The sequence below is a fragment of the Mesitornis unicolor genome, unplaced genomic scaffold (assembly GCF_000695765.1).
Source record: "Mesitornis unicolor isolate BGI_N332 unplaced genomic scaffold, ASM69576v1 scaffold13519, whole genome shotgun sequence".
In the NCBI taxonomy this organism is placed as follows: Eukaryota; Metazoa; Chordata; class Aves; order Mesitornithiformes; family Mesitornithidae; genus Mesitornis; species Mesitornis unicolor.
In genome coordinates this window covers 8,910-28,771 of record NW_010206626.1, presented here as the reverse complement: position 1 = coordinate 28,771, position 19,862 = coordinate 8,910, and the positions used below count along the sequence as shown (strand labels likewise).

Sequence of the window (19,862 nt, the reverse complement as noted above, 5' to 3'; positions counted from 1 at the left end):
TAAAAGTATTTAGAGACTGAACTGCTTACAATAGCAGAGTTTGTGCAATGTTTACACTGGAAGAAGTGAGTTTGGAGGCACAGACAAGCCCTTAGAATTTAGTAAATTTAAAGTGTGAGGCAATATACCTTCTCTTTATTCTACATGTATTTCAGTATGTATGTAATATATTTTAGCATGTATAAGTAAGGCTTGTAGTAAGCTCAGCTTGACATTGATAAAATGTATGCCCAAAATTGGCTTGGGAAAAAAAAGAAGAAAATAGGAAAGGAAACCACAAAGGCAAGCTGCTTTGGTTTTCAGTTTAGTCACCATATTTTGGAATGCAATTACCTTGTTAAGTTTAGTTTTAAGTAAACATAAATCTGAGACTTTCAAGATGGCTTTAAATAAAGGAATTAAAGAGTAAGTTTTGGATCCCCTGAATCCAAAACAAAAAACACTGTTAAACAAAAATCAGGTATGAAAACAAGGAAGTTTCATATATTAAAAATTCATAAACAACCTTCAGCACATCTGGAGTATTTGGGGGGAGAAATAATATATCAAGAAAGGGATATTAAAAATGATAATGACAGACCACATTTTGAAGAAGTGGATGCCAGTGGGAGGGTGAGCAAGCATGTGTTTAAGTGAAGTATGTATATGCCTCTGTACTAACTTCAAAGCAAGTGCCTAAATCCTTGTGTGAACTGTGAGCAGGATCAGCAACTGCCTGGGCTTGCTCAGAGCCACTATGATATCCCTTCTGCACAGGGGTGATTTTATATTGCTTGGAGCATGCAGCAGTTCACAGGGTTTGTTCACGAAGGGGCTACAGAAGGTAGCAGAGGCATGAATTCAGTTATTCCTGCCCCCCTTCTCTTTTTCTTATCAATACTACGCAGGCAAGAAGAACGTAAGTCATTAAAAAAGAAATCCCTGTGCTTTCATGCAAAAGAGGTAGAACTCCCATGTTTTGACGTGTCTTGATTTAAATTTCATCAGTGAAATTAAAAGTTCAAAGTGGTGTGGTCTTCCTGTCAAAATATGTCAAACCAGGGATAAACTTCAGAGAAAAGCAGCACATTCTCCATCTGATTTTATGTTTGGTTGCCTGCCAAACAAGTCAGGTCAAATTTTCCAATTTATATTTTTATCGCTTACAAAACTTCCCAATTTCTGCTCTTAGAGAGATGGCAGCCAAGAAGTTGAGGAATGGAAGGAAAGGAAGGGGTGGTGACCAGAGGAGGGAAGATAGAAAGATGGCTATGCAGGAGCATGCTAATTACATTTTCTGGTGTCTAAAAGGCATTTTAGAGGTCCCTAAAGCTTTTTACAGAAGGTTAGAAGGTCCAGCATATGGACATAGATAACACTGTTTTCTATAACGATCCACATCCCTTTGCCAAAGCATGCTGCAAACAATCGGAGCACATTTTGGGCATCCTTTTCATATGTCCAGCCAATCAAATGATACTTTTCAAACTACGAAACATTTTTAAAGTGAACAGCTGTAACTTAAACCCTGATGATGCTTTACAAAAAACTTGTAAGTGAAGGTATATGGCCCTTAACTTTAAGTGCATCTGTTAAAGGGAGATCCATATTACAATAGTGACAAGATGGGATGTTTCAATGACCCCCTATGTTTACACTAAAGCACTTGAATATCCAGTTCATATTCTACAATTGTAATGTCACAGAACTTCAATATGCAACTGTGTATGGTGTCTTAAAACAGCAGAGGGGGCTCCAGAACATTTGTTTCAAAAAAATAACAACAAAATAAATAAAATAAATAAAAGCCCCCCATTGCTAAGCAGAACTCGACTGAAATTATTTGAGAGCTCTGCTCTAATGCCAACGGCACTATATTATAAAAATGTGTGTATGATTTCTATTCAAATATGCTGACAGCCATTATTCAGTACTAGAGAGCACTTCTATCAGATTGCTTTGGGATTTACCATGTCTCAGCAAGGATGTGCACTGGATAGACACTGTCAGTGTCCTGTGCTGTATCTGTTCTACACTCAGCTATGCTAATTTTACAAAAAGCAGCCTTACTACCCTAGGGTAAGGCTGTGATTACTCTTATTTTGCCATGGCTAAGTAAAATCCCTGAGAATATGTAACTGTTAGACATTGAAGGAAACAGCTGAAAGCAATTCTAAAGGAAAGGGATGCAAAACTTCAGACTAGTGCAGTTTGAGAAACCAAAGCAGTTCATGTAAAGTATACAGAGCACGGGTGCTATTATCCGAGAGTCATGTGGACCTTGACCAGTATGCAAGTCAGTTGTTCATAAATGTCAGCCATTAAAACAAAAAAAAAAAAAGGAACCAAACAAATCAAACAGAAAACACCAACCTTCTCTCCAATTCTAAATTTGAAGGCCAAAAGTTAGTTGCTTGTTCTCTACCATTATGAAAATTAAAAGCAATCCTCTCTGCTTGCCAAACCGACATCACAGGAACAGAAAGAAGTGAATTGCCTAGCAGTGCATTTGCTTCCACTTGGTCATCTGGTCTGCTGCATCCACAGAGGCATAACTTGAAGTCTGGCTCTGCAACATGCTGCATGGATTTCTTTCTCAGTGGTGGCTTGACTGGAAAAACAGTATTTGTTAGTCTTAGGAGTGCCCAATGCCTTGCAAGTGCAGTGCATGGTGAAGTACAAGTTTTGAAGACAAGGAGCCCTTGCTCACTCCCTGCTGTACAAGTCCCCTATTTAATTAGATCCCCACACTGATTAGAGAATATGCAATCTGGACCACTCTCTATTTGTTAGAAGAAAAAGGAATGGTAGAAGTTAGTAATTGCTGAAGCTAATGGCCCAATGGAGCTGTTAAATTCTCTGCTTACAAAACAAAGCCTCCTTACTTTTTACATCAAACACTGGGTCTGATGCACTAACAAAACAGTGGCTCTCCCACTAGTTAAAAAAACCAAACCAAACGAACAAAAATCCAAAAATACCTCCAAGGCTAAGTGCTGAATAAGCTTTCCTGCTCCTGGAAAAGCTTAGAGGAAAAAGGGAAGCCAATTTTCATAATGATCTCAGAGTTAATTTCTAGAGAAGAGGGTTCTCTTCGTCCTCTCCCCATACCCCAGCCGATACTTATATGGAAATGTGGTCTCCGTTACCTTCCCAGGGCATTCAGCTAAGAACTACAACACCAAACTTTCCCATGTAATAGCTGAAAACCCTGAGGAAACCATGCAGGGTGGAGAGTTGGTTGTTCTGCTGCAGGGGTGATTTCTCCACATTCACACTTAGAAGAGGCAGACAGCCGAATTCCAAAGGCTCTCTACTTCATTTTTAGCAATGCAAGTAGTGAAATAATTGAATGGAGCTTTGGTCAAAAGTTTTGACTTTGTATTCAAACATAAATATGTACTGCTTAAATCAAGAAAACCCAAAAAACTGAAAGCCTCACATCCTTCCTATTCCTCTTGGAGTATGTAGGAACTACAGATAGGCACAGCTAAGAGAAGATGACAGGAACAAGGAAGTCACACTATTTAAATGTCTACTCGGAGTCCTGGTATCTTACTCTATACACAAAGTGTGACATTTGGTCTTTTCTTCAAGCATCATATGCTTTTCTTAAAGCTCACAATGCTAGGCTCTTTAGAATGAATCACGTATTCGGTGTGCAGAGAGGCTCCAGTCCCAGAGCGATGCAGAGTAGCAGGCCTGCAGTACATTCATTTCACTGACAACATGGTTTTTAGCCTACCAAAAGGCAGTACTTCTCCTCCAAGTATGGCTACACCAACTCCTACATTTAGGAAGATTTACTATTTATAAGTACTTCATTAGCACAGTCTTCTCACCTCCAAGACAGGAGTTAAACTCAACTCTTTGCACAGAGCCATCTAAAGCCCTCGGTCACCACTAAGAGACCTTGAATGGGCAGTCAATAATTCACAGACAGCCTTTTAGTTATGAACACAACCAGGAATTTTGTCCTTAACCATATCACTAGCTAACAGAACTTCTTTATTATTTTTAATAGCAGCAGTGTTAAGGAGCACATTTTAATCTGTATCAGCAAAATGGGGAAAAGGGCAAATCTTACTTTCTTAATGTACAATCACTTCTACATAATTTCAGATTTTAAAGTTTGTAATTGGCCCAATGTGTAATGGCTCCATGACAAATTCTAGCTTCCTCTACACTCTACTCAGTTCATGTCCGCTTTCACGAAGCCTCTGCTCATAATGGCAGCCTAGGAAGGATTTGAATGAAATCTGCTTTCTGAACTGCCAGCTGTATTCAATTTAATAGCAAATATTACATTTTCGAGTGAATTTAAGAAAACCTTAAACCCAAAATAGAAAAACCCACCAAAACCTTAATATACCAGGATGATGGACATGATCTTCAATTCAATTGCTTGTGTGAAGCATTGTTGAAATTAGCTGGGCTCTGCCAGTCTGCGCAAGCAAATTTTTTGCAGTCCACTGGCAGGAACTGACAGGGAGACCATGGCACATACTGGGACCTGGCCAGGGAACACAACACCCCATTTCAAAGGCTGGTTCCTGGGGAAGCTCAAACCAGCAGCCACATATGCCTGTGATAAAGATCTCTGTAAAGTTTGGTAGGTGTTGCGTTAGACAGCTTCAACTCAAATTAAGGGACAAACTCACTGCGTATCTTTATAAGCTGGCATTTATCTGCCCTTCTATTCTGCTACCAGGGTAACAACAACTCTCACTGCCTCTGTCCTCCTACACCATCACAGGGAGTGGGCACAGGGCACAGGAGAGCCAGAGCCAGCAGCGATTGCCCGTGTGGACATCCCAAAAGCTCCGCTGCACATGTGGCTCTCTCCGAAGGTAGGGAAGCAAAGGCCAAATTCTGCTCTGTTACTTTTATGAGGTGAAGAGAAGAGGAAGTGCACAGGCAGGAGAGAAACAGTCAAAAACATTCATCACGGACATAGTTATGACTCGAAGAGAAACAGTACCTCTGCATTTCAACACAAAACAAGCGTGACAAAGAAAATAAAAATAGCACATACCCTTCTCCTAAAACACTCACAACACCCTTCCCACCTGAAAAGATACAATGAACAGAAACAACGTCCAAAGAAAAAGACCAAAATAAAAGAAATCTTTGTTAACAGACACAGTCCCTGAAGTTTTAAGACGTGGTCTTGCTGTAGTCATACCACCTCGTCTGACTCCAAACCATGTACTTCATAGAGAGTGTCCAAGATATTTAGCTGCTTTTCCATGGCTGGTAAGTAAATACTGAGGTCCCTCTGCATTCCTTTGTAAAATGTTTCTTCCTGTGGATCACACTCCTCTACAGACAGACCTGCCACAAAGTCTTCGTACGTTGGAGCTGCCCTTAAAGCTAACTGGGAGAAGAACCAAAGCTTTTAGATTTGCAGAACACAACAGGAAAAGAAAACCAACTAAAGCCATAAAAAAACTTCTAAGACATCCTTCTTTGCATGTAGCTTGCATACCTTCAATGTATTTGTGTATGTGTGCATGTTAAGATTTTTACCTGGGAGGGAGGCTAATATTAAATATTTTTAATTATTTCTGTGTAGATCCCCAGTTTAAGACATCTTCAGAGAGGCCTGATTTTTAAGCAGTATCTCTATACTCTGTATCTCTTTTTGTAAAAAAAAAAAATAAAATAGCATACATTAGAAATTAATTAAATACAAATTCCAAATAAAGTACTGTTTGTTAAGGAAGCTCCCAACCCAGTGTCACACACTTCAGCACTGAAGTCCCATTCTCAAACTGCTCTTTAGAAAGCTCTCCCTGACATTTCAATTTCTCCCAAAGTTCCAGTCATGAGATGATATCCAGCCTCAGCCTGGATGAGGCTTTGCTTTTTCCTTCTGTAATTTCAGTGATAATTTCCAGTGATAGACACGAGGGGGAGCTGCCAGACTGGACAAAAAAAACCACCAAACCATTTCCTCTAGCCAATATATTCTACTTCAACTCAACTCCCTGGCACATTCTGCACTAACCCTTCTTGAATGCTCACATCCAAAGACAGATCAATCGTCAAAAAAGCTACCTCAGACCCTCATTTCTTCATTTAATAACCCTGCAAGACTGTGTTGAAAAAACATGAAAAAAAAAGTGCATGTAAGTGTGATCCACTTTGGCTCCAGAAAGCAGGCTCCACTTTGGAAGTCCAATGCTTAACAGAGATTACTACAATCTTCACCTTGAAAATAAGGTCTGGCAAAGGAATCTACTCATTTTAATGCTTAGAATTTTAACAAAACTTATTACACACAACATAAGATCACATGAACGAGACCCCCAGTTCTATCAGCAACCAAGATAAATACTTACTGCAAAGACTCCGCGGACAACCCAACCATGGTGCTGCCGTAATGTCTTTCCATAAGCATTGTCTTAAAGGAAAAATAAAAACAAAGAGATAGATGTATGGCAGTTTTAAGTTTGCATCACAAAGAAAACTTAGAGCTTAGACTATTTAAGGATATATTCTTGCCACTGGATGTAAATAATGGCTGTTTCTGAGCACCCAAGTTATGACTGAAAGGAGATGACAGATTTGGGATTTCTGCACTGGAGTCTCAGCTCTGCTGTCAAATCTGCTTCAAGTTATCCACAGCAAGTAAGTGTTCTAACAGACAGAAAGGCAAATGTACTGTTTTATTTGACGAGCTGTGCTTTATGACTAGCACTTCTTTTATTATCTAGTTCTCAGTTCAGTGCTAGTCTGAGAAAATAATATATGGGGTGAAACAATCCTGCAAATTGATGGTTAGCCAGCTTCAGCTGAGGTGGTTAGCTCAGGCATTAACCAAAAACTCTTACATCTGAGGGTCAAGTTTTGAGGATCACCAGAACAGAAAGCACTGGGCCTTTATTAAAATAATCCTCAAGATCTCTCTTGTGAGTGCTCCCGAGTGTAGCCTTTGATGAAGGCCCTTGTTATGCTCCTAGACAGCTCCACTTTCATATACAAAGGTTTCTGTATACAAAGCCAAACATCTCTGAGCCATACTTTCCCAGTCTTAGTTTCTCACTGCTGTCATTTCATATCCTTCTCCTTCAGTTGAATTTTTAAGTATCTGACATTGTAGTATACTTTTCCTGGGCTGTTCACCTTCAACTTTGGTATTTTGCTGCTTTAGGATATTTGCTCAAAATAAAGTAGACAGTTATTATTGGAAGAGCATAAAAAGTCAGAAAAACACAGCCACAAGTTGTGCTACAATATGAAGCACTCCTCATCTATCAGTCTAATGACTGGGGAATGCAGCTTTTCTCTCTTTCCAGTAGGAGTGAGAATCTATGGGAAAAGCATATAGTAATAAAAGCAATGAAACAAGGAGAAAAATAATAGTGTAGCAAACAGGGCTGACAAGTCCTCTGCCTTATCAGCAAATACAGGGGACATTAAAAACACCAGAAGCTGAGAAGTTTGCTTAGATTTAAATCCCAAGTAAAGACAAATCCCATTAGAAAGCTCTTTCTTCCTCAGAAGATCGTAAGAACTGGTGGATATTCCTTTTTTTTTTTTTAATGAGCTTGCTATTTCAGGTTGTAGGAAGAGAACACATACCCCATCTTTACTTGAGATTCAAATAGCACAGTAACTCCTAAATGAGAAACTGTAACAGTAAACTGAAGCTGCAGTGGAGATACAGATATGGAAGAGCTTTTCAAGGGAAGGAAGAAGTGAGAAAAGCCAGCAGCATGGCTCTGCTGTGAACACAGAGCAATTCAAGATGTAATTCAGTGCCGAAGCTTTCAGACTCAGAAGGTCAAATAAATCCTTTGACTTTCCATGGTGTTTAACATCCACATCTGGCAGCAGTGTATTTACAGTCTCACTTCCAAGAGCTGCTTACATACTTCAGTGTAGTAGTTCTCTTTACTAATCCTATAGGATGACTGCTTAGCTGTTTAAAAGAAGCTAAAAAAGAAAAGCTATTTAAAAAGCTGTTTTAAAGCTGTTTTAAGGGATTATCATAGCATTAGACTGCATGCATATAGAGATGATCTTACTCAGGAATAACCAAGTCAAGTCAAAGAGGGGTTTGTATTTTGTTTTATACTTGCTGTGGCCACTAGCATGACTCAGTAAGTATCAGAAATTGTGTACTTGGAAAAAATTCTCTCTTTTCTGTTACTAACTCCCTTCTAACTGATACAAGCAATTCACAGCCATACTGGCAAAGAGGTAATCTCAAAGAGTGATGGCTGATATCACAAGGAACTAAAAAAATACCACAACAGCAGTTATAATTTTGGGAGCATTCTCGTTGCAAACCAGTAGAGAAAATGGAATGAGACAAAGCACTTTCTCCCTAAGATATGATTGTCTGCCCTGCCAAAAGCATGCCAATTAAGGCAATCTTTATCTGCTATTAGATCAACATTGACCAGTTATCTAGTAATCTGCCTGAAGATGGCCATTTTCAAAAACTGCGATTTTCAAATAAAGTTGTCTTGGAGATTAACTGCATCACTAGTCACTGAAGAAAATGAAACAGGTTCTAATGAGGAAGAAAATAGCCAAGTATGTAAATTCAGAAGCACATGAAGAATAAAGCAACTGGCACTTACTCAGAGCTGTTTGGATATTCTTTTCCCCATTCTTCACTTCTGTCAAAAACCCTTTCAAGAACTTTAAGCCTCTGTCAGGATGGACCCACAAAATAAAAAGAAACCACATTTATGACAAAGTAATCCAAAGTATAACAAAGCTCCCAAAGTTGCAATACAACTCAGCAGTGCAAGAAATTGAGAATTAAGGCATCATTTTCAATCTGAATAAAAAAAAAAATGTAGCCACCTTCCTCCAGTTCAAGGTAAATCACTTTGCTAAAACATTTCTGCTGTAGCCTGCAATCACCTGCCTGATATTCTGGCCCAGCAGGATCAGTCAGTCACTGTAACTTCACTTTTATGGGGAAAAAAGGTTGTCTGTGCTTTTTTTTTTCCAGGCCTTTTGGCAGAGTTGCAGTGATACAACCACAGACAACACATTAATCTGGAACCTAGCCAGTTTGGATTGATGGAGCCTGTGGAAAGTAACCAGATTGCTCCATGTACATAAATCTGTACTGGTGAAAGGTCCCTCATTCCACCTTAGTGGTTCACAGTGTAAGCAGATAGGAGGCTGTTACCTTTTCAGCCACAGCAGAGCCTCTGTAGCAGAGTTTCTAACTTGTGCCACGCCAGCATTCACTTCATGGAGCACTATCTTCTGAAGGGTATCAAACTCTTCTTTGTTGGTTATAAATTTCTGGTTTATTTTCTGGAGGAAAAAAAAGCAAGAGGCAAAGCTTTAGGCTTTTAAGCCCAAACAGCAGCCTGTCCTATAAATACCACCTATTTACCAGGACTCTTCCCTGCAAAGGGATACTACAGATCCTCAACCATATCACATGTTCCCCATGTCACGGCTGGTCTGCCACGCTATGAAAAGTCTCGCTATTAACACATTCTGTCTCACAAGTAGCACTTCAAACATTTTCAGATTTGCAGCTGAAGGACTGTCAGAATGAGAACTGAAACTGCAGAGTCTGCCCTGACCTGCTGTGAAGCTCCTTCTCAAGGTACTAATTTGCTCCTACTTGTTTGAGGAAAGGGTTTTTCCCCTCCCGGTTTATTTTACAGTCTAAAATCAGTACTGCTACCATCACATCATGACTTACAACATATTCAGCACAGAATCAGTCACATTCATTAGGTGTAACAGATGTTTTACTTGGCAGTCCACCAAGTATTTTAGAAGTTTGTGCAAAATAGCTGGATTTACTAAAGACAGCATGTACTGTAAGAACAGAATTGGGGGCATTTCAGCATTCTGATCTAACAGATGGTAGCATTATCAAATATTAAATAGTCTACCAGTATTGACTCCTACAACAGAGATTATTGAGCTTTAGTACCTAACACAGATATTTTATTTAAACAAAAAATACCACTGTTAGAAATAAGCTCTTACCTTTATGTTACCTACAAAATCCATTTTAACAGGGGCAAAAACAGTTGGTCCCAGCTTGTCTAGAAAATAAAAAAGACCGTATTTTAAAATTGTGTCTTTTTCCAGTCCTCACATCTTAGTAACAATTTCATTTACTCTCTTACAATCCTTCTAAATGGCAAAAACACAAAATGGATGATGTAAACCAGTCTTTCTTTGGTATAGAACCAATCCACTCCAGTTGGTACAAGTGTTAAAATACACTGACCTACAATTTGGAAGTCTTCAAAAGGGTGCACACTTACAGGGTCCTCACAGCTACTGTTAGATTCAGGGGCCAAGCAGGTTGGGGGCTGCACTAACTAGAAATAGATGTCTTTGGATAAATCAAATAGCAGCAATAGCTGGTACAGCTGATGGTGTGCTGTCACCAGTATCAGACATGCAAGGCTCCCATACTCTTCTTTTGAGGGCATGAGACTGCTGTTCCAGATATACCCATAGATTTCCAGACAGCTTATACATGGCTCTCATTTAAATGGAAGTGGATCATCTACAAAGCGACAGAGTACAAAACATCTTCTGGTACCAGCCAAATTGATGTTGCTGATAGCAACTATTTCTACTATATCACTTCAGTGAAGAAATAAATTATCCAAATCAACTGCTCCACCTTTTCCCACAGCTGGCAGCAGTCAAGAGCAGTCAGATGCACCCCCAGCACAAAAAGGAGCTGCTTACCCAGAACAGGCACAATTGCGTAACACGACTCCAGAAACTCTTCTGTTGGTATGCCCTCCTCCTCCCGGAGTTCAATATCACTGAACCTGGTGTACAGGACAAGTAGAAAAGACTGTTACCTTAACAACTCCTTTGTGCAACTTCTAAAGGCAAAATAATATTTCATGCCCACTTCACTTGCACAGAGGTAGAATTTATAGACATGAAACCACCAACATGGCTTTTGTTTCACTATGTTAAAGTAAATGACTGCAGAAAATACCTATTTGGTGGCATGCAAACAAGACCTGTAATTATAACCAAGGAAAAAACCTCCCACTCTACTCTGCAGAGACATTTCTACAAAGGATATCTTCTTCAATTTCTGTGCTGTATGCAGTCTTGTCAAATAATCTCAGCAAATACAGCTTTACAGACAGAACAGGCTTAAAAATGAGTCAATTAAGGGCTTAAAGTTTCAATAATCCTTGTAATTTATGTCTGCAGCAAGTACTACCTGTTGCTCATGACACTGAAGAAGGTAGGAGAATCATTTTCATTTCTGTCTTCCTCACACAGACTCAATCCACTTGAAGAATTCATTTCCGACTGCAGCAACTCATGGGCACCAAAACTTTCTACAGCTTGCAGCTTGCTCTCTCCATCTTCTTTAATGCCTTACATTTATAAGAAACAGAAGGGAAAAAAATAGAAAAAGAAAACACACACACCCATATTGTTATTCCTGTTCCTTAAGATGTGTTCTGCTTGAAGGAAGGCACTTGGGTATCTGGATCATGCAAGTTTAAAAGCTTTCCCTGCCAGCACCATGACTGTTGTCACAGGTCCCCTGCTGTCAGGTGCTCAGATCACCAGTCCACTCCCCATTTCTTTTAATCATACAGACCAAGTACCAGGCATCAGACTCATCTCTCCTTGAAAGAAAGGCTACTTCTCATGCAGCTGTAACTTCCCCAGTGCTGATAAAGTGGCACAGTGCATTTTCAAAAGCAAAAGAATTACAGTGACTTGTTTGTGCCTTCTGATAAGCAAGTAAACTGGCTGCTTAGATGGGTACCACTATGACATCAAAGGCTGCCATGTTCTCTTCAATTTGTATGAATATGTTTAAAGTTTCCCAGAAGAACTAGATGCTTATTCCTTGCTGTGGTCTACTTTGTTTCTTCTTTGGTGTCAAGTACAGCTGTCTCATATAAACATGAGAGCATTACATGAGCACCTCCAAAGGAAGACAAAGTCTCAGATACCCACACAACCAGTTACAGAAATGTGAAAAACTCTGAAGAGAATTCATGTAAAAGCAAAATCATCAAGTTCATTAACTTTGGCTTAAAAGCTTCAGCTGATTCACTGACTGCATCCATATGTTCTGGAATAACGGCTAGGCAAAGAAAGCTACTGTTCAAGAACGACAGAGTCCATTCAGCAGAATAAGCAGAAATCACATATTACTTGTAGAGACTTACCCAAATTGAGTTCAGCAGCTCTTAATAATATAGCCATGTTGGATGGTATTTTATACTCAATTAGTTCAACAGAGTTTTACTGAAGTCATGAACAAATCTAGGTTTCACGGTATTGCTAAGGTAATGGAAGAAATATGGTTGTTTCTTGTATACTCTTAGTTGCAGAAAAAGGGTTAACTTCCCATAAAGATTTGTCAGAGCAATCCAGAGTGACTACAAGGTCAACACCTCCAAGACAGGCACACAAAGCTTTAATGTCCCCCTTCTGACAGTGCAGCCCTGTGTATTAGCAGAGGTGCTGGCATTCCCAGCAGAGGGCCTCTGGGAATAACGTGTCTGCCCCCAGATAGCTCTGCCAGGTTGTATCATTACGCATGTCAATCAGCACCTAGAGGAGCCTCCACCTGCTCAAAAAAACCTTTTCCCATTCAGTCCCAAGTCAAGGAGCAGGAGCTATGCTGAGAAGACTTGCAAAGGGGGCAGATATCAGACTACAATACACTGACATTCCCTCTACTGGGAAGCAGGGTATCAGCACTCTCACAGGCAGCCTACACTTCCCTCCATTTACACTTAAGTAATTATTCTGGACAAAAGATGGTGCATATATTTACCTGCCAAATCCTCTGCTACGTGATCTTCAACAGAAACATCACTGCTCCCCTCATTTGTTTCCAGGTTTAAACATTCCAGACTTTTAATAAAGGTTTGCTCTTGATGGTTAATTTCTGCTTTCACAGAGCCATTTTCACAAGGATTCAATTCCACCTGCCTGAAGCAAGGGAAAGAATAATGGTTAGTGTACAAAACATTGCTTGCTAACCTTCTTCCTGGGAAAATACAAAAATAACAATAAGAGAAAAATAGTTGACAGAAATTATAGGCTGTCACAGGCTACTCCAAGCAAAACAACTTGTCTAAAGTAACAAAAGCAACCAGGCAGCTCTTTGCAGCAAGTTGGATTAACAATCCAGCTTCAGTTTGCAGAGTGACTATATTTACAATGACCTTGACTAAAAAGAGACAATAAAAAAGTACAATTGATTATAAAAAAGAAAATCATAGGCAGGTATTGTAAGTAGAAGAATATCCCCTCATTAGTATTTTAAAATATATAGCCTTGCCATCTACTCCACAAATCACAGCCTGCTCTCCATCAGCAATTTTATGGAGTGGAACCTCTGATGCAGAAAAGAGCACTGAAGCGGGACAGCACTGGCTGGTGACTGACCAGTAAGTCACCAAGTGGATGACTGAGAAAAATAAAAGGGAAAAGGCTGATAAAGAACAGACACAAAGTGGGGTGAGCCAGCTTCCTTTTCTTGCATCTGCTTCCAAGTATGCAGCTCGGAGCAATACAATTCTGCCTGCATCCAGTACGAGTAATATTAGAGTAAAAATACGGAAAGATCAGACACTACCAAAAACAGATTAGAAAGAGACTGACAGTAAAGACTTTTATTATACCTTTCCGTTGAGGTGTGACTGGACAAGACAGAGTGCTTTATCTGTAAGATAAGAGGGGAGGGGGGAATATTCTTTAAAGCAAGAATACTGTATCATGCTTCTCAAACTTCACATTTTATCAAACCCAAGCTAGAGTCAGGAAGAGGGTGAAAAGCTAATCATACACTCGCTAATTCTCTGACCTGGAGGCAGTATAATGACAAACACAAAAAGGGTGCTACATTATTACACCATTAAGATATTGAAGGAAAAAGAAAACACCATCCCCTTGCCTGGCAAAAAAAAAAAAAGGCAAAACAAAAAAAAAACAACAGGAGACTTGTTTTAGAAGCTAGCCAGCAAGTGTTCAGAGAGACAGCATATGGTATGTGGAAAAGAAACAAGGCAATGATGTTTTCTTCACTCAAGAAAAAAATTATGAAGAAAACCCAGAAGAAATGTGAAGTCAGGTACTAGGTACAGCAAAGTAATCTCACTTCGCAGATGCAGAGACACATCTACCTTCCTGCATACACCCTAATCTGCTGTTTGCCAGAGATGCTCCGGTTTTGCATACGTAGTTGTGGATCCAGAATTCAGGAAAGTGCCCTTGTCATTAAAAAGATAAGCTCATCATCTCCTGTTGGCGTATTACCACAGATGTGATGCTGCAGTAGCTTAGAAGAGTAATAATTGCTGTGAGCTCCCACAATGGACCAACTGGCCATATAGACAGGATATTTTAAACCACTGCTGTCTGCAACTGGATCAGATCCTAAAAGCTAATGCTTAATAACTTTCATCTACCATTAAAAGTTAAGAGATTGGTCACTGCTTATTAAAAAATGGTCCTACCTCACTTGCAAACCACAACAAACACCTGTAATATGGGAAAAATGCATTCCCTGCTTCTACAAATGCTACTTTACAAAAGGGTGTCTTACCATCCATGCCAAGACTGAGAGAAAAGGCCATTACCTTGTTTGTTCTGAGAACTGCTAAATGTGGGGATCCAGGCGGGGTCTGATGCAGTAACTCAGAGCTGAAGGCAGTATTCGCAATCTGCATACATTCCTCAAGAGTCTTCAGGAAGGTGTCACAAGTTGATTTTAACAGAGCTCCCATGTCAATCCCGTTCTGTGGGAAGAAAGATCAACTTGGAGACACTAACATCTACGAAGCCCACAACTGCTACAGTCACAATTTCTGTTTAACATGAATTAAATTGTAGTGCAATGTGTCAGCTGCTCAGAGAACTGGCATCATGTATTACTGGGACTATGCTCTCTCACAGCAGTACCACCCTTGTCAGACTCTCACTATGACAAGCCCAGTACGTTTGCATTTTAAAAGCAATGCCTCTTAGTTACTTATCTCTGGTGTTAAAAGTGTATTAAATACTAAGCCTTGATGTATTCAACAATAGCATTTCAGGTAACACCATTGACAAGAGAAATGAAAAGTAAACAAATAGATGCAGAATGATCTGCAGATAATAATTTCAAAAATCTCATGAACAAAAGAATTACTGCAACTGAAAAAGAGGCAGAATGAAGTATCACATTGCCACAATACTCTCCATCTCTGCAAAGTGCAGTTATTGATGCTGAAATGCTTTTAGCAAGAAATCTTTCCAGTCAAATAGCAGTAAGATCAGAGAAAACAAGTCTCCTAGAAGCATGAACTATGAGCTGGATAAACATCACATTACTTGTTTGTTGTCAAAACTTGTGAGCTGCAAGTTCTAACAGCGCCTTTTAGTCATTTAAACACTGCATCATGCTTTTGCACTGTCTGTTAATCCACCATAAACAGTGTATCAGGTATCTTTACAGAGATAGTTAGGACATACAAATGATCATCTTTCAGGCGTTTTGCCTGCTTGTTCTGCATTTGAGGACCCATTTCTCCAGTGGGAGGCACTTTGGAACCCCACATCAGTTTTTCTAGCAAGTGACACGTATCCCTCTTCGCACGTTTCTCTCCTAAAGCAAGGGGCAGATCACTGTTATTAAGAGACTCTTCTTAAATGAGGCTTCTTTGGTCAGGAAAATTTGCAAGGTTTGAAACTTTAATGTAAGTGAGGCTAATCAGGCAGTTCTCTCTAGCAATTCTGCCTTTTTGTGGTCTGCATTGTCTCTTGACCTTTTGAGGGTTTTGGTTGAGAAGTGTTTTGCTGGACAGTGTATTAATGATTCAGGGGCAGACAAATGTGTGCTTCTTGCAGGTTATCTTTTTATAAAAAATATTTTGCATTTTGATCCACTACATACACATGATCACCTACAGAGAGGTTACTATCTAGATCACAGATATCATATCTCATCTCACTACTTGCTATCCCAGCACAGGAAAAGTTCTTTGCAACAATAGAGTATCATTCCATTTAAACAAGAACTGTTGTGCGGGTACATAACTTCCCACAGGTTCTCTGCATAGGGAGGGTGCAATATTCAGTAACTGTGAACCAATACCACACTGGCTAACCAGAAGAGTTCACAGTGCTCAAGACTTTACAGATGTGGTCTATACTCAAAATAGAGCTGTACCTCTGGTTCTGATATACCAGAAATGCTGGCTTCCTTTGTTTTATGCACTTGTTGAACAAGGAGGTTACAGTACAGTCTAAGTTCAGACATTTTAGTCTTCAAGGCTTCTGTGTTTTCAGTGAATTCTAAAAGTGAAACAAAAGAAGAATTAAATTTATTGTATCCATCTTGCAGTACATGATTTTGGGAAGTTGCTGAAATGGTATTATCCAATCTAATTCAATCAACACTTCCTTATTTCAAAACATTTTCTATCAACACAAAAAGATGAGCTGGATTGGCTATAAATTATGCTTATGACAGGTAAAATACCGTTTTATTATTTGCATTCATTGAAAAGAACAGTATGTTCCTAGACTTAGGACACAGAGAAAAAACAAGTACACAATGCTTGACCTTAACAGACCTTTTAAGTAGGATGAAACCCCCACATAGCGTATTTTTTGTTTTCACTAAGTATTTCAAGGTGGAAACATCTACATTGTGAACTGAAGGATCAGGGTTCTGCATAGAAAACATCAGAAAGAAAAGGCACATCCTGTCCAACACAAAAGGATTTATTTAATATATATCCTTGAATCATGGAATAGTTGAGTTTGCAAGGGACCTCTGGAGACCAGCTAGTTCTTCCCTGTTCAAAGCAGGGTCAGCCAGAGCATGTTGCTCAGGGCTGTGTCAAGTCAGGTTTTGAACGTTTCCAAGGACGGAGATTCCACAATCTCTCTGGGCAACCTGCTTCAGTGCTCCCTCATCATCACAACATAAACGGTTTTGCTTATCTCTCAACAGAGTTGCCTGTATTTAAATTTATGCCCATTTCCTGTTGTCCATTCACTGAGAGGAGTCTGGCTCCATCTCTTTATGCTCTTCCATCAGATATTTCCCTTAATCGTCTTAGTGGCACTTTGCTGGACTGCCTCCAGTATGTCCATATGTTTCTTGTACTGAAGAGTGCAGAATGGAGCAGACTAATCCAGATATGACTAAAAGTCAATCAGATTTTTCAGAAGTAATCTTTTGACATTAGAGTCCTAGAATTACAAAATAAATTTGTTTGTCCGATAGTAAGACTAACATAGTTTAGTTCTGCAAATACATCAGTAGCTTTTCACCCTGTGCTACTGTACATCAGTTTACAGATACAACTTTGTTCTGCTTCTAGGTACTGCACATCAGACCCCACTCTGTGTAGGACCCTACAGTAGCATCTTCTGCTCAGCTCTGACTCAGTTTGAACCAGTAGATGCAAAGCTTGGGGAAGATGCACATAAGGCAAAGAGATTAGCAATTCTTCACCTCAGGGAAAAGAAATGCCTGCCCTCACTGCATTTGCTCTGGATCACTGATATATTAACAATAGTTTGCTGTTTTTCCATCTTTTGCATAGTCACTGTGCTGAGGTTATGCAAGGTTAAGGCATGAGGTCTTGCACAGAGTCATGACTAACACGATGCTTGTAAGCAAGACGGGTTTTCATTGGGGTGAAAGTAGAGAGGCAAGTGAATTAATTTTCATAGCCTGACCATGACTGGATTTCACTTTGTGAATACTAGCATGCACACTTAAATCCAATTGCAAACATTTATTTTAATTGCCAAGGGATTCTTGAAGTGCACAAGACAGCCCAGTTAGAACATGGAAGGAAAGGGTCTGAGGAACTCCAAAGCTCAAGAGCCACTGGTATGAGAGGCTGCATCATCATACTGAGATGGCTGCACAAGGTGGGGGTCTTACTATCATGCACAATCTGCATCTCAGTGACCCGCAGCCAGGAGCTGCTCACTCCTTGCACTTACAGAACCCATCAGCACATAGTTTTCAGATTATTTATACGCACCGTATTTTGAGGAAAAGCCAAGGTTTTCAAATCCCTGCACTGAGAGTTAACACCTGAGATTTCTAGCTGGAGTTCCCACATGGCTTGGCTTTTAGCAGCACCAAAGAGCTGAAGCACAGGTTGGACACAAGAGATCAGGTATGGATTTTTTCATCTTTGTGTGTACATCTACTAGGGTAAGAATGAGGAAATAAAAAGGAAACAGTATGTGCCAGCAAAAGAGTGTTCTTACCTTTTTCCTTCTGTGTCCTGCTGTCAGTCAGACAAGCTTTGGCCGTTCCTAGCGCAACCAGCCACTTCTGCCTTTCAACTGCATTTCTCGCCTTCAGGTAGAAGTATTGTTCCCCTGGGATGATTAGGTCCATTCGTGTGTTATCTGCAGGATGAACTGGAAGAAATACTGATTTCAGACCACTCCCTCAGCCAATCCTGGGCCAACCAAATATCCCAACAGATACATTAGGTGGCAGGTCAAACAGTAATGAGAGAGGAAGAATTTCCAGCCCCAGACTTCCCCTGTTGCCATCTTATGACACCTCTTCTGAGTTAGGGAATAGACAGGACATGTGTACAGCTGCGGGACAAAAAGCTATAAAAGGCAATTCTGTGATCAGTTTAGTATCATCTGGAAGTCTTTATGGAAAGGGCATCCTCTTCTAGCAAGCCCCTCTTTCAGGTTTCCTGCCTATAACTGAACCTCAAAGATGTGGCAAGAAATCCACAATGAGTGAGCAGACCTAGTACTGAAGTTTATTATTTATATTTCTAGCCTTAGCTTTGTGCCTATGAAGAGTCAGTTGAAGCTGTGTGATCTTCCACCACAGCTCATGAAAAAGTGGCCCACCAGCATGTAGAATACCCATTCAATTTGAGACTTACAGCTCTCTTAACATTTTCAAAATACTATAGAATAAAAACTGGCATACAGATCAAGCTGCTGAGTTACTACAAATACATATCAAAGAAATCAAGACACCAAATAGCTCTTGTGACCTGATCTCATCTTAAATGCAACATTATTGGACAAACTGTGCAGCTGAGTGTTACTGTAGCTTAGTTACCTTGGATTTCACACACGGCCATTTGGATGCTTCCCTTACAACCCTTCCAGGCATCTTCCTGAGAGTCATAATAGGACAGGATGCCACCACAGAGAAGAAACCATCGAGGCTGCCAGCCTGAAAAACAAAACTGCATTTCTCAATTGCTTCTCTCCCTGCAGTTCCACCACCCATCTCGTTCAGGACTCACTGCAAATAAGGCCCCAAAGATTCTCAGTGCCCCCAGGAAAATTAAACACACAGAAGTGGTAAGATTTGTAGACAGGCCTGGATGTTGTACACCACAACCCCTGCTTGCTGGCAGCTACGTGTCTTTTCAGCTGTCAGCTGGACCACAGCAGTATGTCCCCGAGATGCCAGATATCACCTTCAGCAGTTTTGCTAACATAGAATCACTGACTCGCCCTCTCTTCCAAATCCACCTTTTCAGTCTACAACCCCTCAATTCCTTCCATCACTCCTCAACCCACCTCTTCCTTCTTTCCAAAAGCTAACCCAACTGTCTTGCCTTACATGTCTTCCTCCCTTGTGGGAAGGGCTAGCCAAACTGTCTTGAAAACCAACGGGCAAAGATACTCCTAAAAATCAAGGGAAGGAGGCGACAGAGGATGTATTGATTTCTGAGCACCATATTTCAATGAAGCAGTTCTCAAAAGCTCTTGAAACTCTCATGCTGCCCACATAAGAAGTAATCTTTAATTAATGATTCGCACTTCTGGATACCTTCCAAGAGAATCACCAAAACACCAGGCTAGACCAAAACCAATAGGCGTGCGTATCACTTCTGCCCATCCTGCCAACCCACTTCAGAAGTGAATTACCC

General features: G+C 40.1%; 1 protein-coding gene across 1 annotated transcript; it reads right to left on the bottom strand.

The window, feature by feature from the left end:
• Positions 1-5,158: 5,158 nt before the first annotated feature.
• Positions 5,159-19,156, bottom strand: PLEKHA8 (pleckstrin homology domain containing, family A (phosphoinositide binding specific) member 8; the record flags this gene model as incomplete). Its single annotated transcript, XM_010191841.1, has 13 exons — positions 5,159-5,356; positions 6,324-6,385; positions 8,574-8,644; positions 9,137-9,267; positions 9,961-10,019; positions 10,681-10,766; positions 11,177-11,336; positions 12,761-12,918; positions 13,614-13,654; positions 14,571-14,729; positions 16,142-16,266; positions 18,211-18,366; positions 19,040-19,156. Coding segments are annotated over 13 exons (1,523 nt in total), but the record flags the coding sequence as incomplete, so codon positions are not given.
• Positions 19,157-19,862: the final 706 nt, after the last annotated feature.